The following is a 24,867-nucleotide window of genomic DNA, read 5'->3' as shown; positions in this document are numbered from 1 at the left end:
CTGCCGCCTGACGGTCCAGTTCTGCCGCTGCCGGATTATCGGACTCTTGTGTATATAAGATTTTGTCTGTTTTCCATAGATGTGATCGTAGTGTCCCCGACATCAGACATGGAGGTAGCGTCCCCTGCAGGGATGGAGGACAGTGGTGACAGCACACCGGCTGCTTCTCCCGCAGAGGTCACAGGTGAGGGGGTCGCTGTCCGCTCCTCACCCCGTGCTGCACATTTGCTTCCTCACCCTCCTTTTATCCTTCAGGCACCTCGGGATCCATCCACACATCAGATTCAGGCTCTACAGCGCCCCCCGTGACGTCAGGCAGGATCCGGTGCAGGAAGAGCCGTCCCAAGAAAAGAGGTAGGTGGTCCTGTATTATCAGGGAGCGTGCACGGAGCGCCCCCTCTTTGTCACAGCCGAGATGGCAGGGACGCCTGAAGACCCCAGTGAAGACCGTGATCCTCCATTGTTATCTGTGGACCCCAGAGCTGGTAATCCATCATGGCAGCTGCCAGATTATCAGACTCCAGGTGCCGGACTACTGAGTCTCATCATGAAGGCCATTAGTCGGTGTCTTGGGGGAACGGGGGGGATGCGGCTGCAGTGATGACGGGGAATCTGTTCTGCTTTCCTTCCAGAAGTGCCCGACGACATGGACTTCCCCCTGGACAGTGAGTAGTCTTCCATAATGGGGGTAGTAGTAGTGTGGGTGGTCATCCATCCCCTTTTCTGTTGTCAATGTTGTCGGACCCCCTGACACCTCCCTCCTGTCTTGTCATGATGTCACGGTGGCGGCTCCTCAGTGACGGCACCACCTCTGGTGATTTCCTACAGTTATCGTGAAGGAAGAGAGCAACGATGAGGAGTACAGCACAGCCGTCAGCGCGGAGCCGGGCTCAGGTACCACGACATCCGGGGGCCATCACCCGCCATGCAGTGACCATACTGGGAAGTGATGGGGTTCTGACCTCTAAGACCCCACCCAATCCTGAGGGTAAAGGGGGCCACACTAGACAGTGTATGTGACCTGCAAGGCAGCAAGGTATTTCACAGGCCTATCACTACATGGCGTAGGAGGACTCCGGTAAGGGTAATAGTGAAGGAAACTGTCAGCTGCCAGAGGGGGCAGGAGACTGATCCTGTCCAGCACCACCAGGGACACATGGTCCTGAGCTTTTCATGGGCAGCAAGGTATTTCACAGCCCTATCACTACATGGCGTAGGAGGACTCCAGTAAGGGTAATAGTGAAGGAAACTGTCAGCTGCCAGAGGGGGAAGGAGATTGATCCTGTCCAGCACCACCAGGGACACATGGTCCTGAGCTTTTCATGGGCAGCAAGGTATTTCACAGCCCTATCACTACATGGCGTAGGAGGACTCCGGTAAGAGTAATAGTGAAGGAAACTGTCAGCTGCCAGAGGGGGAAGGAGACTGATCCTGTCCAACACCACAGGGACACATGGTCCTGAGCTTTACATGGGTAGCAAGGTAATTCACAGCCCTACCACTACTTGGCGTAGGAGGACTCCGGTAAGGGTAATAGTGAAGGAAACTGTCAGCTGCCAGAGGGGGAAGGAGATTGATCCTGTCCAGCACCAGCAGAGACATATGGTCCTGAGCCCTGAGCTTTGCGTGGGCAGCAAGGTAATTCACAGCCCTAGCACTACATGGCGGTACACATAGGAAGACTTCGGTGAGGGTAATATAGGAAGAAACTGTCAGCTGCCAGTGGGGGAAGGAGACTGATCCTGTCCAGCACCACCAGGGACACATGGTCTTGAGATTGTTCTCTTTTCTCTTGCAGGCGCTGACGATCCTCGGAGCTCCGGTGTTTGGATCTCACAGAACGGTTCCAGTAATCCCCGGTGGTCTGCAAAAAAATCCAACAAAGGTAGGAAAAAAAGTCGCAGCCCGGCCTTCCAGAAGCCCCTGCTGGTACGGAGCACGGCGGACGCGGCCAGCCTCATGTTCGTCATCCCCAGCGAAGGAATGGAGTCCGTGACGGAGCCGAAGAAGAAAAGGAAACGCAAAGAGGAGGAGTACGAGGAGCTGCACTGGTGCGACGTCTGCGACGACTGCTTCCCCGAGGAGGCGGCTCTGGAGGAGCACGTGAAGACACACCTGGAGCAGCCGCAGGAGGACTTTGACTGCGAAGATTGTGGTCGCGTCTTTGACTCGGCCTCTGAGCTGGACGAGCACCGATCCAAGAAACACCGCAAGCTGCGCTACTGCTGCGAGATCTGCGGCATCCAGTACAACTACAAGTCCCAGTTCGTCATCCACCTGAGGGCGCACTCCGGGGAGAGACCCTTCTCCTGCGACGTCTGCGGCCAGGCGTTCGGCCACAAGTGCAGCCTGGTTATCCACCAGCGGAAGCACACGGGCGTCACCCCGCACCAGTGCGGCCAGTGCCGGAAGATGTTGGACACCCGCAAGGACCTGCTGAAGCACCAGAAGATGCGCTACTGCCCCGACTGCAAGAAGTGCTACACGGGCCGCAGCTTCGCCAAGCACCGGGCCAAGAACTGCAGCAAGGCAGCAGGGGGCCGAGACCCCCAAGGGAGACCGACAGCTGGCCAAGGAGACTAACCCGCAGTGGCAGACCCCTGTAATCTCGGGGCCCCGTGGGCCTCCACCCCTGTAGCTCCAGGATTCATCTCTGTAGGAACAGTTTATACTTCATTCTGTAGCGGATGATGACTACCACCCCCTGCGACTACCACCCCCTGTGACTACCATCCCCTGTGACTACTACCCCTGCCCGACTACCACCCCCTGCTACTACCACCCCTTGCGACTACCACCCTGTCAGGAATCCCACCGCGCTGCCATTTATCTATATCCCACTTCCCAGTTCCGGTTTGGAATTTGCAGCTCTCTGGCGCCCCTCTTACCTTCAGGTCAGACAGGGTACTGCACCTAGGGTAATTAGTCGCCAGAAGGGCTGCCTGTTATGTACTGGTTATTGAGCACGCTGCAGCGAGGGCAATATAACTACTCCTACTCAGGCGGGAACAATAATTATCAATGCCACCGGTTGGTGCAAAGACGCCCAATCACACAGGACAAAGTATGCTCCGATTTTCAGAGGATTAACGGGTCTGGAGCCAACCCAAATCAGTAGCATAATTCACTTCAGAGGACGCGACAGTTCGTTATAGAGCACGGAGAGACAAGCTAGTAAATTATATATTTTACTCAAAAAAAAAAGGTAGGCAGTGTTTACAAAGTATAAAAAGATATTATAAAGAAGACAAAATCATGTGTACAATACAATTACAAATAGAATGGGATTAAAATTGAAAAGAACACGTACATTTCGTTATGGCATCTTATCTCATGGCTGACCATGTGCTGGGGGGGAAGAAGGACTTCCATATATCCAGATGCATCATACATCTGCCCAGCAGCTAAACCCCGGACAAAAGACACTGCAAGAATGTTGCCTCACTAATTTATTTCTAGACCAAAACCCAGGCACTCCCCTGCGTTGACATCACTTAGAGGCTGACACCTCCTTTTCACTTAGAATATGAAAACTATTTTTATGCATATATAGCTGTATGAACCTCGTAAGAAAGACGCGATGAGCAGAACATGCCCCACATCATGGAGGATTCTTTTAAGTGTAAACCCGGAGTAATTACCTGAACCGCTTACTGAGAAATCCATGCTTTGCACTCGTTGCGTTAAGCTTCTAGCGCTTTCAGTGAGTGATAGATCTATCGATGGACATCCGGAATATATAATTCTTATAACCCTAGCCCGGATCGGTGCCAATATACCCTTAATAGAACTAAGAAATGCCTGCAGATTGGAAGTGGCTATACCAGTTTGGGCAGGTATTGGTTGGGAGGAGGGAATGAGTAGTTTTAGGGAGATGTCTGCTGCAGCTAAAAGCCATAAAAATTCTTCTGGGAGGGGGAAATGAGGGCTTTAGTTAGGATTCTCACACACACACACACAGGCAACAGTCAGAGTGGGAAGAGGGGGGGGTCGGAATGACCCACAGCGTGTCTGCCATGGAACCTTCTGGACTAAACTCACAATATGACATTTTTACATTATCTTGACACCTCCCTGCGACTAACACCACCTGTGACTGCTACCCCCTGCCCGACTACCACCCCCTGTGACTACTACCCCCTGCCTGAAGTGCTGTAGTTTCTATCAGGAATTTCTTCATTTTCTTAAATAAAAGCAAAACAGTTTTTTTCTACAAAAATCATCTTGTGTCTGAGTATCAGCACTGCTACCACCATCATCCCCACTGATAACACTGCGCTACAAATTTCAGGGAAGTTCTTGTCTCTGAGAAAATTGTATCTTATAGATTTTGATATGCTGAATACGAACATCTGCTCCAAAAGTTTTTCACTCCCCTTCTTTACCGGGCCATAACTTTTTTTTTTTAATTTTCTGTCAATATGGCCGTCTGAGGGCTTATTTTTTGCGCGCCAAGCTGACGTTTTTAATGATACCATGTCAGTGCAGATATGATCTTTTGATTGCCCGTTATTACATTTTAATGCAATGTTGCGGCGACCAAGAAAAAGGCGTTTTGATTTTTTTTTCTCGCTACGCCGTTTAGCGATCAGGTTAATCCTTTTTTTTTTATTGATAGGTCGGGCAATTATGAATGCGGCGATATCAAATATGTGTAGGTTTGATTTTTTTTTTATTTTGTTTTATTTTGAATGGGACGAAAAGGGAGTGAATTAAACTATTATTTTTTATTTTCATATTTTTTAAAACATTTTTTTCTACTTTTGCCATGCCTCCATGGGAAGCTAGACGCTGGCACAACCGGAACAGCTCAGCTACATAGGGGCGATGCTCAGATTGCTCCTATGTAGCTGAATTCCTGTGAGCGCCGGCCACAGGGTGGCGCTAAACGCAGTCTGCCATCACCAACCATAGAGGTCTGCAGGGGACCTCTGGCACTGCCGCCTCCTCTCCACCAGGGGGCGCAGGGAGATCCTGCTATAGGCTGCTCCGTCCCCCTATAGCGGAAGTACGTCACAGGTCGTCTCGTATATAAGGGCGCGCCGGATGCTGCTCTGTCTCTTGAGTTTCGGCAGCGGTAAGTGAGGGTCCTTGTGTACGGCGGCTCCGCGGGTCCGGGCAGCGCTGATGATTATTGTCGCGTTAGACTTCTGATACTAATGATGTCACCATGTGATCTGATGCTGCGCGGTGATTGGCTGCGGGGCCGGCGTGTGAGAGTGTCCCCGCTCACCTCGTGTTTCTGTTGCAGGTTTCGGCGGCGGCTCCGGTGCTCCCGGTTCTCATGGTGCAGTTTCCTGTAGTGGCGGCTCCGGTGCTCCCGGTTCTGATGCTCCAGTTTCCTGTAGTGGCGGCTCCGGTGAATAATGTGTGGCTTAATTGTTTGTGTCTTTATCAATAAAGTTGTTGTTGTTTCCGGCCCGCGCCTCCGTGTCCTTCCTTTCCCGCACTGGCTTTGAACCGATGACGTCCTGTGTGTGGAGTCAGCGGCCAAGCTCCGGTGCCACAGAGACGGCTCGTGATAACTGGCGCCGCCCGAGCTCCCCCGCGCGGCGCCTTTAACACGAAGCTACACGTGCTGGTGACAAATGGCGGGTGTCACTATGATACACGTGTAATAAATGTGTCCGTGTTATTAACGAGATCTCCTCCAGTCTTAGGTCGTGTCCCCGGCCGTAGTGATTGCCTGTCCTCACACCTGTAGATTTCCTCCTGCCCCACATTAACCCTACCATCCGCCCCTGCGGGTCCTCCTCCACCGTGTGGTCCTCTGATGGTCATCCTGGGGGTCTCTTCTGTCCTTACAGCCCCCCAATAATAAGTAGCCTTACAGAAAGTCGTCCTGGGGGTCTCCTCTGTCCTCCCAGCCCCCCAGTAATAAGTATCCTTACAGAATGTCCTCCGATGGTTGTCCTGGGGGTCTCTGTCCTCCCAGCACCCCAGTAATAAGTAGCCTTACAGAATGTCGTCCTGGGGGTCTCCTCTGTCCTCCCAGTAATAAGTATCCTTACAGAATGTCCTCCGATGGTTGTCCTGGTGGTCTCCTGTCCTCCCAGCACCCCAGTAATAAGTAGCCTTACAGAATGTACTCTGATGGTTATCCTGGGGGTCTCCTCTGTCCCTACAGCACCCCAGTAATAAGTAGCCTTACAGAATGTCGTCCTGGGGGTCTCCTCTGTCCTCCCAGCCCCCCAGTAATAAGTATCCTTACAGAATGTCCTCCGATGGTTGTCCTGGGGGTCTCCTCTGTCCTTACAGCCCCCCAATAATAAGTAGCCTTACAGAATGTCGTCCTGGGGGTCTCCTCTGTCCTCCCAGCCCCCCAGTAATAAGTATCCTTACAGAATGTCCTCCGATGGTTGTCCTGGGGGTCTCCTCTGTCCTCCCAGCCCCCCAGTAATAAGTATCCTTACAGAATGTCCTCCGATGGTTGTCCTGGTGGTCTCTGTCCTCCCACCACCCCAGTAATAAGTAGCCTTACAGAATGTCGTCCTGGGGGTCTCCTCTGTCCTCCCAGTAATAAGTATCCTTACAGAATGTCCTCCGATGGTTGTCCTGGTGGTCTCCTGTCCTCCCAGCACCCCAGTAATAAGTAGCCTTACAGAATGTACTCTGATGGTTATCCTGGGGGTCTCCTCTGTCCCTACAGCACCCCAGTAATAAGTAGCCTTACAGAATGTCGTCCTGGGGGTCTCCTCTGTCCTCCCAGCACCCCAGTAATAAGTATCCTTACAGAATGTCCTCCGATGGTTGTCCTGGGGGTCTCCTCTGTCCTCCCAGCCCCCCAGTAATAAGTATCCTTACAGAATGTCCTCCGATGGTTGTCCTGGTGGTCTCTGTCCTCCCAGCACCCCAGTAATAAGTAGCCTTACAGAATGTCGTCCTGGGGGTCTCCTCTGTCCTCCCAGTAATAAGTATCCTTACAGAATGTCCTCCGATGGTTGTCCTGGTGGTCTCCTGTCCTCCCAGCACCCCAGTAATAAGTAGCCTTACAGAATGTACTCTGATGGTTATCCTGGGGGTCTCCTCTGTCCCTACAGCACCCCAGTAATAAGTAGCCTTACAGAATGTCGTCCTGGGGGTCTCCTCTGTCCTCCCAGCACCCCAGTAATAAGTATCCTTACAGAATGTCCTCCGATGGTTGTCCTGGTGGTCTCCTGTCCTCCCAGCACCCCAGTAATAAGTAGCCTTACAGAATGTCCTCCTGGGGGTCTCCTCTGTTCTCCCAGCACCCCAGTAAGAAGTATCCTTACAGAATGTCCTCCGATGGTTGTCCTGGTGGTCTCCTGTCCTCCCAGCACCCCAGTAATAAGTAGCCTTACAGAATGTACTCTGATGGTTATCCTGGGGGTCTCCTCTGTCCCTACAGCACCCCAGTAATAAGTAGCCTTACAGAATGTCGTCCTGGGGGTCTCCTCTGTCCTCCCAGCACCCCAGTAATAAGTATCCTTACAGAATGTCCTCCGATGGTTGTCCTGGTGGTCTCCTGTCCTCCCAGCACCCCAGTAATAAGTAGCCTTACAGAATGTACTCTGATGGTTATCCTGGGGGTCTCCTCTGTCCCTACAGCACCCCAGTAATAAGTAGCCTTACAGAATGTTCTCAAGATGGTTGTCCTGGGGGTCTCTTCTGTCCTCACAGCCCCCAGTAATAAGTATCCTTACAGAATGTCCTCCGATGGTTGTCCTTGGGGTCTCCTCTGTCCTCCCAGCACCCCAGTAATAAGTAGCCTTACAGAATGTTCTCCGATGGTTGTCCTGGGGGTCTCCTCTGTCCCTACAGCACCCCAGTAATAAGTAGCCTTACAGAATGTCCTCCTGGGGGTCTCCTCTGTTCTCCCAGCACCCCAGTAATAAGTAGCTTTACAGAATGTCCTGGGGGTCTCCTCCGTTCTCCCAGCACCACAGTAATAAGCCTTACAGAATGTTCTCTGATGGTCGTCCTGGAGGTCTCTGTCCTCCCAGCACCACAGTAATAAGTAGCCTTACATAATGTCCTCTGATGGTTGTGCTGGGGGTTTCCTCTGTCCTCCCAGCATCACAGTAACGCCGGTTTCACACGTCGGTGGCTCCGGTACGTGAGGTGAAAGTTTCCTCACGTACCGGAGACACTGACTCACATAGACACATTAAAATCAATGTGTCTCTGCACATGTCAGCGTGTTTTCACGGACCGTGTGTCCGTTTGGAAAACACGGAGACATGTCGGTGTTCGTGGGAGCGCACGGACCCATTAAAGTCAATGGGTCCGTGTAAAACACGTACCGCACACGGATGCTGTCCGTGTGCCGTGCAGGAGACAGCGCTACTGTAAGCGTTGTTCCACACGCGTGTGGTGCTGAAGCCCCATTCATTTCTTCTCTCCAGCAGCATTTGCTGGAAAGAAGGAATTAATCTGTTTTTTTTTATTTATTTTTGGTTATAAAATAAAGGTGCCGGTAATCTGTCCCCTTCCACCCCCTGTGTGCCCCCCGCTGGCATTAAAATACTTACCCAGCTCCCTCAGCGCTTGCATCCTCTCCTCGCCGCAGCTTCTCCTGTATGAGCGGTCACGTGGTGCTGCACATTACAGTGATGAATATGCGGCTCCACCCCTATGGGAGGTGGAGCTGCATATTCATCACTGTAATAGCCGGCACCACGTGACCGCTCATACAGGAGAAGCTGCGGCGAGGACAGGAAGCAGCGCCAGCGAGGGAGTCGGGTAAGTGTTTTATTAACAGCGGGGGGGAGGGGGTTGGGCACAAGGATCTTTTTTTAAAACAAACAAAAAAAAAAAATTTCATATCTTCTCTCCAGCGAACGATGCTGGAGAGAAGAAATGAATGGCGGCTTCAGCACCAGATGCAGGGGACAGCGCTTAACTCTAGCGCTGTCTCCTGCACTGTCCATGTGGTCCTCGGGCGGCACACGGCTGCTGCACGTGTGCCACACATGTTCATCGTAAGCATACGGACACGGATAATTCCGGTACCGATTTTTCCGGTACCGGAATTATCTGGACGTGTGAGACTGGCCTAATAAGTAGCCTTACAGAATGTCCTCTGATGGTCGTCCTGGGGGTCTCCTGTCCTCACAGCACCCCAGTAATTATCCTTACAAAATGTCCTCTGATGGTCGTCCTGGGGGTCTCCTCTGTCCTCCCAGCACCCAAGTAATGAGTAGCCTTACAGAATGTCCTCTGATGGTCGTCCTGGGGGTCTCCTCTGTCCTTCCAGCACCCCAGTAATAAGTATCCTAGAAATGACTTTTTTGAAACCTTAAACTCCCTCCTGAAACCTAAAGTACAGGCCCCCATCTCCAATCTCAGTGGTGAGGATCTGGCCACTTATTTCCTAGAAAAAATCAACCACATCCATCAGGATATCTCGGCCCAATCTCCTCAGTGCCTGGATCCCCTTCCCTGCCGCACCTCAAGCTCACTAGACATCTTTGAGCCTGTTTCAGAAGAAATTTCCAAGCTCCTCGCTTCTGCTCGGCCTACAACCTGCAATAGTGACCCCATTCCTTCACCTCTCCTGCAGTCTCTCCCCAGTGGTCACCACTCACCTGACTAAAATATTTAACCTCTCTCTTTCTTCAGGTATCTTTCCCTCATTTAAAGGGACGTCACCTGAATTTGGAGGGAACAATCTTCAGCCATGGAGGCGGGGTTTTTGGGTGTTTGATTCACCCTTTCCTTACCTGCTGGCTGCAATATTGGATTGAAGTTCACTCTCTGTCCTCCATAATACATGCCTGCACAAGGCAATCTTGTCTTGCACAGGCGTGTACTATGGAGGACAGAGAATGAACTTCAATCCAATATTGCAGCCAGCAAGTAAGGAAAGGGTGAATCAAACACCCAAAACCCCCGCCTCCATGGCTGAAGATTGTTCCCTCCAAATTCAGGTGACAGTGTCCCTTTAAACATGCCATCATAACCCCTTTACTTAAAAAGCCGTCCCTGGACCAGAACTGCATTCCTCGAGGGCCGCAAACAGGTCACGTTTTCAGGATTTCCTTGTATTGCACAAGGTGCTGGAATCATTCTGTGCAGGTGATTAAATTATCACCTGTGCAATACAAGGAAATCCTGAAAACATGACCTGTTTGCGGCCCTCGAGGAATGCAGTTTGACACCTCTGCTCTAACCTTTCCTTCATCTCTAAACTCCTGGAACGCTTGGTCCACTCCCGTCTAATCCTCTCTCTTCTTGACCCCTTACAATCTGGTTTCCGCTCTTTACATTCCACTGAATCTGCCCTCACTAAAGTCTCTAATGATCTAATAACAGCTAAATTCTAAATCTCTCTGCCAAATATGACACTGTGGATCACCAGCTTCTTCTCACTATGCTTCGCTCTATAGGCCTCAAGGACACAGCCCTCTCCTGGTTTTCCTCTGACGGCTCCTTCACTGTATCTTTTGCCAGCTCCTCTCCTCGTCCCCTATCGGGGTTCCGCAGGGCTCATTCCTAGGCCCCCCTCCTCTTCTCTTTGTTTGTCCAATAGGGGCAGTATACAATCAGTAGACTTGGTTTCCAGTACCATCTCTATGCTGACGACACCCAATTATACACCTCTTCCCCCGACATCACCCCTACCCTAATTCAGAATACCAAGGATTGTCTGTCTGCTTTCTCTAACATCATGTCCTCCGTCTATCTGAAACTAAATCTCTCCAAAACGGAACTTCTTGTATTTCTCCCTTCTACTAACCTCACTCTACCCAACATTGACATTACCTTGGAGGGTTCAACCATAACTCCCAAGCAGCATGCCCGCTGTCTTGGGGTCATATTCGACCCCCAACTTTCCTTTACTCCCTATATCCGATCACTCACTCGCTCCTGTCACCTGCATCTTAAAAACATCTCCAGAATCCGACCTTTTCTCACCTTCGAAACTACTAAGACTCTTAGTGTTGCTCTTATTCATTCTCGTCTGGACTACTGCAACTCTCTTCTGATCGGTCTCCCTCTTACCAAACTTTCTCCTCTCCAATCCATCTTGAATGCGGCAGCCAGGGTCATTTCTGTCCAGCCGCTTCACCGATGCCGCCATCTTGTGCCAGTCATTACACTGGCTACCCATTCGCTACAGGGTCCAGTATAAACTCGTCTTTCTCACCCACAAAGCTCTCCACAGTTCCGCACCGCCTTGTATCTACTTTCTCATCTCTGTCTATCGCACTACACGTGCCCTCAGTTCTACAAATGACCTAAGACTAACATCCCCCGTAATCCGAACCTCGCACCTCTGTCTCCAAGACTTCTCTCGTGCTGCGCCAGCTCTCTGGAATGCTCTTCCCCAGACGATCAGACTGATACCAGCCCCGACCTATTCAAGCGCGCTTTAAAAACCCATCTCTTCAAACAAGCCTACCACGTCAACTACTCAGTAAACTAACTTTGTCCTGTTCCCTCCTTCCAAATATTACTCTGAATCTGCACCCTACTATTCATCTGTCTCCACACCCTCCATTCACATGATAACTGCACTTGATACTTGACTATTGCACTTAAACACACGGGGTGATGACCGGATCAAGCAGCTTTATATTAAAATCCCTATTAATAACAAGCACTTTTCACCTATTGTGTCCCCCCATTTCCTTGTAGATTGTAAGCTTGCGAGCAGGGACCTCACCCCTAATGTCACTGTTTAAATTGTCTTAACTTGTACTGAATTTATTGTCTGTACATGTCCCCGCTTATTGTAAAGTGCTGCGGAATATGTTGGCGCTATATAAATAAAAATTATTATTACAATGTCCTCTGATGGTCATCCTGGGGGTCTTCTCCGTTCTCCCAGCACCTCAGTAATAAGGGAGAATTCACACAGCAGTTTTCTTGGACATTTCCTTGTTCTGCAGCCAAAATTCCACAATCCAACATAAATCTTCCAGGAGTGTCGCTAGGCTCAGTATCTGGGGTGGTCCTGACACGTCCATGTATAGAGAGAAGCAGAGCAGCGCTCCGCTGGGTCACACCTGTCTCAGACTATTTCAGACCCAACAAAGCGCCGTTCCTCAGTGTTATTCGAAATACACATTTCGCCTGAAATATCCTTCATCAGGCTGCAGTATGGCAATAGTGAGCACGTGTGTGAATCAGGGAAACTGCCAATCATCCGGACACTACTGAGGGTTCCAGAAAATGCTGGTCCCCGGATGATATCTTACAGAAATGACCAACCGCACGTTACATTTATTCCTCTGGTGATTGGACACGTACTCACTATTTCTATAGCATTTCTCATGACCTGATGAAGCGTATTGGATGTGAAACTTTGTGTATAAGGAGTAAGACTACAGCAATGTGAGTGGTGGGTCTGCGTCTATGGCTGAAGTAAACCTGGAAGCCTCCGGAGCGCTGCTCTGCTTTGTACACGGAGAGTTGTCTAAGGAGTGGTCCGCTCACCTAGAACGTGCGCCCACCCTCCATATTGTATATATTACAGGTGATCGGTAACGTGCCCGCATCCTCCACCATCTCAGGTTATCTAAGGTGAGGAGTAACCGACATCTGCGCCTTCCTCTGCTCACCACACAGTGGTTGTATACGCATTTGTGAATGCACCAGGAAGGAGCGCCTCCTCTGCAGGTTTCTCACTATGGACGCTGTTAGTGCCCCAACCAATAAGGACGCTGTCTGTGCGCCCACCAATAAGGACGCTGTCGGTGCGCCCACCAATAAGGACGCTGTCTGTGCGCCCACCAATAAGGACGCTGTCGGTGCGCCCGCCATTAAGGACGCTGTCTGTGTGCCCACCAATAAGGACGCTGTCTGTGTGCCCACCAATAAGGATGCGGTCTGTGCGCCCACCAATAAGGATGCTGTCGGTGCTGCCCACCAATTAGGACGCTGTGCTGCCCCCCAACAAGGACGCCATCTTTGCCCCAACCATAAAGGACCGTCTGTGTCCCCCACCAATAAGGGTACGTTCAGACTAGCGTTGTGCTAGTGTGCGTCGGCGCCGCGTCGGGCGACGCACGCGTCATGCGCCCCTATGTTTAACATGGACGCATGCGTTTTTGCTTGTTGCGTTTTGCGACAAATGCGTCTTTTTTGCCACAAGCGTCGGACCAAGAAAACGCAACAAGTTTCATTTTTCTTGCGTCCGATTTTCGGCAAAAAACGACGCACGCGTCGCAAAACGCAGCGTTTTTGCATGCGTTTTGGTGCGTTGTGCGTCGCCGACGCAGCGGCGCACAATGCTAGTCTGAACGTAGCCTAAGGAAGCTGTCGGTGCTGCCCACCAATAAGGACCCTGTCTATGCCCCCACCAATAAGGAAGCTGTCTGTGCCCCAACCAATAAGGACGCTGCCGGTGTGCCCTTCTGCTTACGTCCCAGCAGCAGTTCCACAGGGGTGTAAGGGATTTTGGGGTACGGAAGTCTTCCCCATACAGAGGATAAACGGTCACCTACCCAGAATCTGCAGCAGATTAAACTCTCCTGGATCTAATCTAGCCCAAGATGCGACTATGGAAGGGATAAAGCACAATGTGAACGACGTCCACCTGCTCCCACCACCGAGCTCATCCTAGATAACAAGTTGGCACAGAAGTAGAAAACCAAATGGAGAAGTCAGAATGCAAACTCAAAAATATTTCCCGGATCCGTGCTTTCCTTGACCGCAACACTGCAAAAACGCTAGTGCATGCCCTTATCATCTCCCGCCTCGACTACTGCAACCTCCTACTCTCTGGACTCCCCTCTAGCACTCTGGCACCACTCCAATCCATCCTACACTCTGCTGCCCGACTAATCCACCTGTCCCCCCGCTATTCCCCAGCCTCTCCCCTGTGTCAAGCCCTTCACTGGCTTCCTATCGCCCAGAGACTCCAGTTCAAAACCCTCACACTGACATACAAAGCCATCCACAACCTGTCTCCTCCATACATCTGTGACATGGTCTCCCGGTACCTACCTACACGCGACCTCCGATCCTCCCAAGACCTCCTTCTCTACTCCCCTCTCATCTCTTCTTCCCATAACCGCATCCAAGACTTCTCCCGTGCTTCCCCCATACTCTGGAACTCTCTACCCCAACACATCAGACTTGCGCCTACCATAGAAACCTTCAAAAAGAACCTGAAGACTCATCTCTTCCGACAAGCCTACAGCCTGCAGTGATCCTCAACCTACTGAACAGCCGCACAGCCAGCTCTTCCCTCTCCTAGTGTATCCTCACCCACCCCCTGCAGACTGTGAGCCCTCGCGGGCAGGGTCCCCTCCCTCCTTATGTACTCGTGTGCCTTGTTATCTGCTCATGTTTAATGTATTTGTCTATATTTGCCCCGTATTCACATGTAAAGCGCCATGGAATAAATGGCGCTATAAAAATGTATAATAATAATAATAATAATGTAAAGACTCAGATAATATACGGCCAGGTAGACAAAAAATATGAGGTGTAGACGTAGGATACAGCAGCAGTAAAGCCCGTGATGAAGACCCAGAGGCAGCGATACATGTGGGCACCAGTGCTGGTTGGTTCTTAGACACATCAGCAATGGATCCCCTGATGAAGACCCAGAGGCAGCGATACATGCGGGCACCAGTGCTGGTTGGTTCTTGGACACAGCAGCAATGGAGTCCCTGAAGAAGACCCAGACGCAGTGATACATGCGGGCACCAGTGATGGTTGGTTCTTGGACACATCAGCAATGGATCCCCTGATGAAGACCCAGAGGCAGCGATACATGCGGGCACCAGTGCTGGTTGGTTCTTAAGACACATCATCAATGGATTCCCTGAAGACCCAGAGGCAGCGATACATGCGGGCACCAGTGCTGGTTGGTTCTTAGACACATCAGCAATGGATTCCCTGATGAAGACCCAGAGGCAGCGATACATGCAGGCACCAGTGCTGGTTGGTTCTTGGACACAGCAGCAATGGAGTCCCTGAAGAATACCCAGACGCAGCGATACATGCGGGCACCAGTGCTGTTTGGTTCTTAGACACATCAGCAATGGATTTCCTGAAGACCCAGAGGCAGCGATACATGCGGGCACCAGTGCTGGTTGGTTCTTGGACACATCAGCAATGGATTCCCTGATGAAGACCCAGAAGCAGCGATACATGTGGGCACCAGTGCTGGTTGGTTCTTAGACACATCAGCAATGGATTCCCTGAAGACCCAGAGGCAGCGATACATGCGGGCACCAGTGCTGGTTGGTTCTTGGACACATCAGCAATGGATTCCCTGATGAAGACCCAGAAGCAGTGATACATGTGGGCACCAGTGCTGGTTGGTTCTTAGACACATCAGTAATGGATTCCCTGAAGACCCAGAAGCAGCAATACATGTGGGCACCAGTGCTGGTTGGTTCTTAGACACATCAGCAATGGATTCCCTGATGAAGACCCAGAAGCAGCGATACATGAGGGCACCAGTGCTGGTTGGTTCTTGGACACAGCAGCAATAGATTCCCTGAAGCCCCAGACGCAGCGATATAGGTGGGCTCCAGGACTGGTTGGTTGGAGGACCCAGCAGCTGCTATACGTGAGGGCTCTAGGACACCACAGCACTGGAGCCCCTGAAGACCCAGCAGTTGCGACACACGTGGGCTCCAGTGCGGGCAGGTTCTAGGACGTGTTGCTTGGACACAGATGTCTGGTTTCATCCTTCTGCATATCGTTTCTGGTCTGCACGGGTCATTGATCTGATTTCTGCCTCTTTGGCCTTTCACAAGTCAGCAGGCGGCCATGTTTTATTTCTTGTCCCGGCCCGCGTATACGATGTGGTTAGGATTCGGTGCTGGTGCAGGATCTGAATGTGGCCACATTCACCGCTGGGGGTCTGCGGCTGCAGGAGGGCAGTGATTAGTGCAGCACTAGGCCGCTCCTCCTGCGCAGAACACGGGGGGACGACATCAGCGCAGATGTGGCAGAAACAAGATTTCTTTTATTTAATAAAATAATGAGCAGATTCTGATCCGACAGACATGACTGAACGCAGCAGAGCCGCGACCGTGCAGACGGTGACCCTACACCCCTGCGGCCACCACCCGTCACCGGCCGCCCGCCGTGTACTGCAGGACAGGTACTGATCCGCTGTGAACATATGGGGAGGGTGCTCCCAGGATACACCCGTGTCTACTCGTCCTGTACAGGGGGCTTCTCCCAGGATGCACCCGCGTCTACACGGCCACTACAGGCGGCTTCTCCCAGGATGCACCCGCGTCTACACGGCCAGTACAGGGGGCTTCTCTCAGGATGCACCCGCATCTATACGGCCAGTACAGGGGGCTTCTCCCAGGATGCACCCCTGTCTAATTGTCCAGTACGGGGGGCTTCTCCCAGGATACACCCATGTCTAATCGTCCAGTACAGGGGGCTTTTCCCAGGATGGACCCGCATCTACACGGCCAGTGTGGGGGGCTTCTCCCAGGATAGACCCGCATCTACACGACCCATGCGGGGGGCTTCTCCCAGGATGCACCCGCATCTATACAGCCAGTACAGGGGGCTTCTCCCAGGATGCATTTCATTGCTGCGGGGTGGTACTGCAATCCAGAGCAAATGAATGCCAGGGCCATTTTGGCGTGGACAGACCACGTACCGATGGAGCGGACCCCGGCTGACGCTGTCCTGCCCCAACAGTTCACAGCAGTCTCTGTACCGTTGGCAGGGCGGTGGTCATTAACCCCTATCGTGCTGGAGGCTGCCGGCACAGGAAGGATTAATGTGACAGGAGACATTGCACACGGCCGCAGACGAGACGCACGGAGAGAACAGAAGACGCAGAAATAAAAGGGTAAAAATCATCCGACATTGATGTAAACAACAAACTTGGCAAATTAACTCAAAGCTGTAAAAAAAAACAAAAAAAAAAGGGTCCGCAGGGGGCGGCCGTCGTTTGTGCAGCTGGGGGTATCTGCATGTGTGTGGGTGTCTGCGTGTGTGTGTCTGCGTGCGTGCGTGTGTCTGCTAAACCCTTCTAAGGAGTCCCCCGCCGCTCGGACAGGAAGAACTGTCAGAGGGACAGGAGACCCTGCGATTGTCCTTCACCATATAATAAAGCCTCCGACGCTCCGTCACTACGGATCACAGAAACGTGGTGTCACACAATAAATAAAACTCTAATCACGGCCATAAAACGGCGCGAATATTCCTTCATGGGGCGAATAGCGCTGCTATTACACATAGCGGACAGGGGGCGGCTCCACCGAGCGGCGGAGCTGCGGAATGTAGTGTGAGACCCAGCCAGCAGAGGGCGGCGCTGCACAGGAGAGAGCTTTGGTCATTGTGCAACTGAGCCCCTACTGGTGGAGCGCGGTACTGCTCGGCTATGGCTCCTGGATGTAGTGCTTATATGAGGATTGGTCCTCGTACTGCGGGCTGACCCCGCAGGGGCCGTGCTGCATCACATCCAGACCCTCCCCCACTCAGACCTTTTGCATTGGCTTTGGTTTGACAGTTTCCAGATGGGGCGAGGGCAGCGATGTGCTGCAGCACAGTCCTCCACTACTGCCTACAGGGGGCGATGATGTGCACATGGGGTCCGGCCGAGACCTGTCAGCAGAGCCGGCAGAGGCCGCTGTCGGAAGCTCGGCGTTCGCGAGGTCCATCACTGACCATGTGACATCTGGGGAAGGCGCTCTCCGCGCCAAGGCAGCCCCGCAACAGCGTGACGGACACAGCGAGGCTCACAACTCAAGGCAAAAGAAAAGTCAGTAACACTGGTACGAGCAGCGTCAGTGAGACTCCGCCTCCTCCGCGGTCACCAAGTCTCCGCCTCCTCCAGATCGCGGGTCCATGGCCGAGTGCATGATGGTCACGTACACGTCATCCATGTTTGGCATGACAAAGATTTTCTACAAGGGAGAGAAGAAAAGGAGTTACATAACACAACTGCTCCCCACCGCTGTGTCCGAGGCACAGGGTCACCTGCGAGGGCCACGACCACCATCTTGTCTGGCTCACCTGAAATTCCTGTTCCAGCTTCTTCTCAATCCACTCGGTGACATGAGCGAGCGTCACCTCCCTCTCACCCAGCTTCGGCCGCGCCTTCAGCTCCAGGTGTGGAGGCGTCCGGAATCCGTACCTTATACACAGGGGAGGAGAACGTGCGTTACAGAGCAGAGAAGCCTACAGGGGGCGCTGCACGAGACGGGAAGATTGCAGGGAATGGAACGGCGCAACGACAAAGAGGGCGGAGAGCGGGAGGTCGCCAAAGAAAAGAGGGAGGAGAGCGGGAGGTCATCAAAGAAAAGAGCGCGAGGACACCAATGAGGAGAGGGCAGAGAGTGTGAGGACACCAGCGAGCGTGAGGACGCCAAATAGGAGAGGGCAGAGCGCGGGAGGACGCCAAAAAGGAGAGGTTGAAGAGTGGGGGGACGTCAAAGAGGAGAGAGCAGGAGGACGCCATAGGAAGAGAGGGCGAAGAGCGGGAAGGACAGTGAAGAGGAAATTGCGATGAGCGGGACGACAGTGAAGATGAGAGGACAGAGAGCTGGAGAACGCAAAGGAGGAGAGGGCGGGGACCGGTTGGGCGCCAAATGGGAGAGGGCGAGGAGCGTGAGGACAGTGAACAGGAGAGGGCAGGTGGTGGGAAGACTCCACAGAGGATAGGGTGGGAATCTGGAGGATAGTGAAGAGGAGAAGGCGGAAGACGCCACAGAGGAGAGCGAGGGGAGTGGGAGGACACAGAAAAGGAGAGGGTGGGGAGCACGAAGACAGTAAAAAGGAGAGGGCCCTCTGGGCGGCAGAGGAGGGCTGGAAAAGGGCGGGGGCGGCAGAGGAGGGCTGGAGAGGGCGGGGGCGGCAGAGGAGGGCTAAAAAGAGGGCGGGGGAGCAGAGGAGGGCTGAAGAGGACGGCTGAAGAGGGCGTGGGAGCAGAGGACGGCTGAAGAGGGCGGGGGAGCAGAGGACGGCTGAAGAGGGCGGGGGAGCAGAGGACGGCTGAAGAGGGCGGCTGAAGAGGGCGGGGAAGCAGAGGACGGCTGAAAAGGACGGCTGAAGAGGGCGGGGGAGCAGAGGACGGCTGAAGAGCGCGGGGGAGCAGAGGACGGCTGAAGAGGGCGGGGGAGCAGAGGACGGCTGAAGAGGGCGGGGGACAGAGGACGGCTGAAAAGGACGGCTGAAGAGGGCGGGGGAGCAGAGGACGGCTGAAGAGCGCGGGGGAGCAGAGGACGGCTGAAGAGGGCGGGGGAGCAGAAGAGGGCGGGGAGCAGAAGAGGGCGGGGAGCAGAAGAGGATGGCTACACAGGGCTGCTGGCACTCACCAGATGCGGTCAGTCGGGGGAGGGGGGATGTTGATGGCCAGCATCCCTCGGCACTCCTGCACCTCCACCGTCAGTAGCAGCGGAGTGTTGGACACTTCCTCAATCTTTTTCTTTATAAACTCCGTCTCTGTCGCTTTCTGAAAATATTTGGACTTGGTGATTTTGTCCACAAATCTCATGATCTTGCTCGTACGATGAGGCCCCGGATACCTGCAGGAGACAAAGTAAATCTAGAGCGGAGGGAAGCGACGGAGTGGTCCACACACACAAAGACTAAATGTATGCCCCTGAACAGGAAAAACACCTGGCAGTCATAGACAGAGCCCCGCCCCTAAGCAGAAGACACACCGGTCAATCATACACAAGGCCACGCCCCTGAGCAGGAGACACACCCGTCAGCCATACACAGGGCCCCGCTCCTGAGCAGGAGACACACCCGTCAGCCATACACAGGGCCCCGCTCCTGAGCAGGATACACACCCGTCAGCCATACACAGGGCCCCGCCCCTGAGCAGGAGGCACACCCGTCAGCCATACACAGGGCCCCGCCCCTGAGCAGGAGACACACCCGTCAGCCATACACAGGGCCCCGCTCCTGAGCAGGAGACACACCCGTCAGCCATACACAGGGCCCCGCTCCTGAGCAGGAGACACACCCGTCAGCCATACACAGGGCCCCGCCCCTGAGCAGGAGGCACACCCGTCAGCCATACACAGGGCCCCGCCCCTGAGCAGGAGACACACCCGTCAGCCATACACAGGGCCCCGCTCCTGAGCAGGAGACACACCCGTCAGCCATACACAGGGCCCCGCTCCTGAGCAGGAGACACACCCGTCAGCCATACACAGGGCCCCGCTCCTGAGCAGGAGACACACCCGTCAGCCATACACAGGGCCCCGCCCCTGAGCAGGAGGCACACCCGTCAGCCATACACAGGGCCCCGCCCCTGAGCAGGAGACACACCCGTCAGCCATACACAGGGCCCCGCTCCTGAGCAGGAGACACACCCGTCAGCCATACACAGGGCCCCGCTCCTGAGCAGGAGACACACCCGTCAGCCATACATAGGGCCCCGCCCCTGAGGAATGTGCATCAGTTTCTTAGTCGCTCAGCTGTGATTGGATATCGGCAGGTCCTTACCCTTCAACCCCCAGGATCTGCTGCCGGTCATTGGTCGTCTCTGTAGAGTCTTCTTCATCAGAGGATCCAGCGCTGGACGACTCCTCGTCGCTGTCCGCCAGGTAATAGGCTCTCGGTCTGGAGCTGGTGGAGACACAGAGGAATGAGCTGAGCACGGCCTCCAACTTCACAGTACACAGCACAAGCTGCACAGTAATGTGGGAGGTAGCAAGAGCCCCATTCCTCCCAGTGAGACTAATCCACCCGAAAGGTCGGGGGAGGGGACGAGGACTAACAACATCCGGGGGAGGGGCAGCGCAGGGATCCTAACAAGTTCTTTCAAAAGACTCCATAACTTAGCAGCCTCTATAAGCTCCACCCACAGCGGATGAGTCATGTGATGTGGGTCAGAGGTCAGGACGTTACACTCACCAATCAGAGATCCCGGAGCGGAGGCGGAGAAGAGACAGGAAGAGACCTTTAATGTACAGAATGGGGGGGGCAGTCGTCCAACCCCAGACCCCCACCTCATCATCCCCCGTCACCCCCAGCATCCTCACTGCTCACCCTTCTTTTCCGGGCTCCCCCACTTTGAGGGTCTCCCCGAGCGGCTCCTTCCCGAGTCTCGTCAGGTTCATTTTTGTTTCTAAAGTCATAAGAAAAGATCCTGTGTAGGAGATCTCCAGATCCGTCCACAGCCCTGCAACCAAGAAAAGCATCACTGAGAGATCCCAGGGAAGGGGGAAGAGATCCCAGAGCAAGGAGAGATCACACAGCACAGGCGGAGAGAGAGAGAGCGCGAGAGAGATCACACAGCACAGGTGGAGAGAGAGAGCGCGAGAGGTCACAGCACAGGCGGAGAGGTCACAGCACAGGCGGAGAGAGAGAGAGCGAGCGAGAGGTCACACAGTACAGGCGGAGAGAGAGAGCGCGAGAGATCACACAGCACAGGCGGAGAGGTCACACAGCACAGGCGGAGAGAGAGCGCGAGAGGTTACACAGCACAGGCGGAGAGGTCACACAGCACAGGCGGAGAGGTCACACAGCACAGGCGGAGAGAGAGCGCAAGAGGTCACAGCACAGGCGGAGAGAGAGCGCAAGAGGTCACAGCACAGGCGGAGAGATCACACAGCACAGGCGGAGAGATCACACAGCACAGGCGGAGAGATCACACAGCACAGGCGGAGAGATCACACAGCACAGGCGGAGAGATCACACAGCACAGGCGGAGAGGTCACACAGCACAGGCGGAGAGGTCACACAGCACAGGCGGAGAGGTCACACAGCACAGGCGGAGAGGTCACACAGCACAGGCGGAGAGGTCACACAGCACAGGCGGAGAGGTCACACAGCACAGGCGGAGAGGTCACACAGCACAGGCGGAGAGATCACACAGCACAGGCGGAGAGATCACACAGCACAGGCGGAGAGATCACACAGCACAGGCGGAGAGGTCACACAGCACAGGCGGAGAGGTCACACAGCACAGGCGGAGAGGTCACACAGCACAGGCGGAGAGGTCACACAGCACAGGCGGAGAGGTCACACAGCACAGCGGAGAGATCACACAGCACAGGCGGAGAGATCACACAGCACAGGCGGAGAGATCACACAGCACAGGCGGAGAGATCACACAGCACAGGCGGAGAGGTCACACAGCACAGGCGGAGAGGTCACAGCACAGGCGGAGAGGTCACAGCGCACAGGCGGAGAGGTCACACAGCACAGGCGGAGAGAGAGCGCGAGAGGTCACAGCACAGGCGGAGAGGTCACAGCACAGGCGGAGAGGTCACACAGCACAGGCGGAGAGAGAGCGCGAGAGGTCACAGCACAGGCGGAGAGGTCACACAGCACAGGCGGAGAGAGAGCACGAGAGGTCACAGCACAGGCGGAGAGGTCACACAGCACAGGCGGAGAGATCACACAGCACAGGCGGAGAGGTCACAGCACAGGCGGAGAGGTCACAGCACAGGCGGAGAGGTCACAGCACAGGCGGAGAGGTCACAGCACAGGCGGAGAGGTCACACAGCACAGGCGGAGAGGTCACACAGCACAGGCGGAGAGGTCACACAGCACAGGCGGAGAGGTCACACAGCACAGGCGGAGAGGTCACACAGCACAGGCGGAGAGATCACAGTGGTGAATGTGCTACCTCGGTGGTCGATGGTTGGCTGGAAGGCCTGGAGGATTTTCGGCACAGACACCCCCATATCCAGCTCGGTCAGCGTCAGTTCGTTCATGAAGTACGGCAACTGCAGGGACAGTAATAAGGCAATAACATTATCTGTGTGATGGTGGAGAGGGAGCACGGACCCCCAGACATACTAAACATTGGGGTCCTGAACTTAGGACACCCCGGGGAGAGTGAGGCAAAATCTCCCGAGTACAGAGTGGCTGGGAGGAGCCAGCAGGGGGCGCTCACAGTACAGAGTATATAACCCCCCAGGAGAGAGGAGTCAGCAGCTTGAAGGAGCCAGCAGGGGGCGCTCACCGTGCTCACAGTACAGAGTATATAACCCCCCAGGAGAGAGATGTCAGCAGCTGGGAGGAGCCAGCAGGGGGCGCTCACTGTTGTCACACATCAGGGATTTATTACTGATCTCCAGAGAAAAGCGGCTTACTGAGCAGGGGAGGGGTGGCCGGCAGCTTGGAGGAGACCACCAGTATATAAAGCCAGGAAGGGGATAAACCTCTCAGCAATGTCTCCCTGCAGACTTTGCCCTCAGACCATTAACCCCTCACATCAGGACAATGATGAGGGTAGTGGTGCACCCACCTTGATCTTGCTGAGCTTCATCTGGATCTTCTTTGACACCAGATCGGACCAGTACTTCTCCCCGAGGAAGTCCCAGAACATCCGCCCGAGCAGAGCGTTCACCCAGGCCTGCTGCGCCAGGACCACCCGCTCCGCCAGGACCGCCTGCTCTGTGCCCACCTGTCCAGAGACGCCCTGTGGAGGGAGGAGAGACATGTGCTCGACACACAGGCATCGCTACGTGCCCGGCTCCGACCCCCAGACATCGCTACGCCCCCAGCTCCGGCCCCTCTACCTTCTTGGCCGCGGTGGGGCTGCTGTTGGCACTGGTTACGGGGCTCTCCCCCGGGCTTGGCTCCTCCTGCGGGATGCACTGGGCCATGTACACACTGTAGTCCATCAGCACCTTCTGCCGGACACCGGTGGGCAGCTCCTTGGTGCGGACCTGGGACAGGACTTCATCCATGCTGCCCTTACTGCTGCTGCGGCTGTGGGTGAGGATCCCGGACTGGCTGCCCTGCCGGCTGTGTGCGAGCAGCGGTCCTGGAGGACAGAGGTATATATATATATATATATATATATATTGTGATGAGGGAACAGCCGCCATCTTGGAACAGGCATGCTATCAGATTGGCGTGACTCCATTTTGTCTCCTGGACACAGGAGTGCTCCTGGCCCCCACCTTTGCTAATGAATAGAGTTCCTATTAGTATGCTAACGGGCTGAGCTCAGTGTAAACTGTAGACGGTAGTTCAAAGCCCCATGAGGAAACCACGCCACCAGGGGGCTTGGAAATGCTTGGGGGCTTAATTAAAACACGCATGCCAAGTGGCCACTGGATACACATCTATTATGGCAGCCCAGCCGAACCGTCTCCAACATGGAATTGTGAATTATGGACGCATCGTCCGAGGTACAGGCTCATAAAAAATATTCTCCTTACCCTAAAGAAATTGTGCATCCAACAGTGTGACCCCCGTGGCGGTGGGAGGTCTGAAACCCGAGATATAGAGATCAGCCTCCCACAGGGACCGAATGGGTCCAGGTTTGATTCCAGTACCACCGGCAGAACAAACCACAGGCGCTGGTACTGCCCGTGTGCTGATCCGATCATCCTGAGGGAGGTTATCCCATTTTTTAGAAATTGGAATAAATCTTGCAGGGAGGCAGAGGGGGTGGAGATTGCTAAGCCCACCCAGCTGCAGGCAGGGGGGCTCAGCCAGGTATAAGAAGAAGCTGAGGTCACTGGGAGGCTCTCACTCCACAGAAGAAGACGATGATGATTTCTTAAGGAACAGGGTATGCCAGCCAGAGGGGGGAGCAAGCACAGGCTTTCTGGGGGCTGCCCGGCAACTAAGTTTTTGGACCTGCGGAATGCTATGCCCCCCCGGCTTCCACAAGCGACCTTCACCCTGGTAAATTGACCCCCAGCTTTATACTTTTAAGCCTTGTATTATTACTGTTATATTGTACTCTGACTGTAACTCTTGATATATTGTGATTGTATATTTCTTGTAATTATCTAGTGCGCCCTTAAGGCAATTAAATCATAAATTAATTTTGGGCTGATCCTTTTACTCTGATTGCGAATCCTAGAATACCCAGTGTGGGTAACAGGGCAGTCTCCTCGGCGGCCATTTGTCTCTAGGTGCAGTTCCTTTACTGACCTGAGAGACCAAGGGGGCGCCGGAGAGCTGGGCCTGTGTAGTGACGTCACGGATTGGTGACGTGGGAGGAAGGGGTAATCCTTCACAGTGGTGGCAGCGTACGTGGGA

At 53.9% G+C, this 24,867-nt stretch overlaps 2 protein-coding genes and 1 non-coding gene across 4 annotated transcripts in view; 2 read left to right on the top strand and 1 right to left on the bottom strand.

The window, feature by feature from the left end:
- Positions 1 to 5,419, top strand: part of LOC138663100 (uncharacterized) — a 40,282-nt gene extending 34,863 nt beyond the window's left edge. For both annotated transcript variants that reach the window (XM_069749192.1, XM_069749194.1), the window contains exons 7-11: positions 80 to 184; positions 256 to 354; positions 633 to 665; positions 829 to 894; positions 1,799 to 5,419. In XM_069749192.1, the coding sequence (XP_069605293.1) occupies positions 80 to 184; positions 256 to 354; positions 633 to 665; positions 829 to 894; positions 1,799 to 2,583 (1,088 nt within the window). In that variant the 3' untranslated portion in view covers positions 2,584 to 5,419. The remainder of the gene's footprint in view (positions 1 to 79; positions 185 to 255; positions 355 to 632; positions 666 to 828; positions 895 to 1,798) is intronic.
- Positions 5,420 to 5,446: 27 nt separating this feature from the next.
- Positions 5,447 to 5,577, top strand: LOC138668347 (small nucleolar RNA SNORA76). The gene has a single exon (XR_011319173.1). It is a non-coding gene; the product is annotated as a small nucleolar RNA SNORA76 (small nucleolar RNA).
- Positions 5,578 to 15,875: 10,298 nt separating this feature from the next.
- TEX2 (testis expressed 2) overlaps positions 15,876 to 24,867 on the bottom strand; it is a 33,107-nt gene continuing 24,115 nt past the window's right edge. The window contains exons 5-12 of the mRNA XM_069749191.1: positions 23,388 to 23,635; positions 23,114 to 23,287; positions 22,490 to 22,589; positions 20,905 to 21,037; positions 20,359 to 20,481; positions 19,218 to 19,427; positions 17,917 to 18,037; positions 15,876 to 17,807 (exon numbers count right to left, since the gene is read on the bottom strand). Coding sequence (XP_069605292.1) covers positions 17,688 to 17,807; positions 17,917 to 18,037; positions 19,218 to 19,427; positions 20,359 to 20,481; positions 20,905 to 21,037; positions 22,490 to 22,589; positions 23,114 to 23,287; positions 23,388 to 23,635 — 1,229 coding nt within the window. The 3' untranslated portion in view covers positions 15,876 to 17,687. The remainder of the gene's footprint in view (positions 17,808 to 17,916; positions 18,038 to 19,217; positions 19,428 to 20,358; positions 20,482 to 20,904; positions 21,038 to 22,489; positions 22,590 to 23,113; positions 23,288 to 23,387; positions 23,636 to 24,867) is intronic.

This window comes from Ranitomeya imitator, chromosome 2, assembly GCF_032444005.1.
Source record: "Ranitomeya imitator isolate aRanImi1 chromosome 2, aRanImi1.pri, whole genome shotgun sequence".
In the NCBI taxonomy this organism is placed as follows: domain Eukaryota; kingdom Metazoa; phylum Chordata; class Amphibia; order Anura; family Dendrobatidae; genus Ranitomeya; species Ranitomeya imitator.
This window is presented reverse-complemented; position numbering and strand designations above follow the sequence as displayed.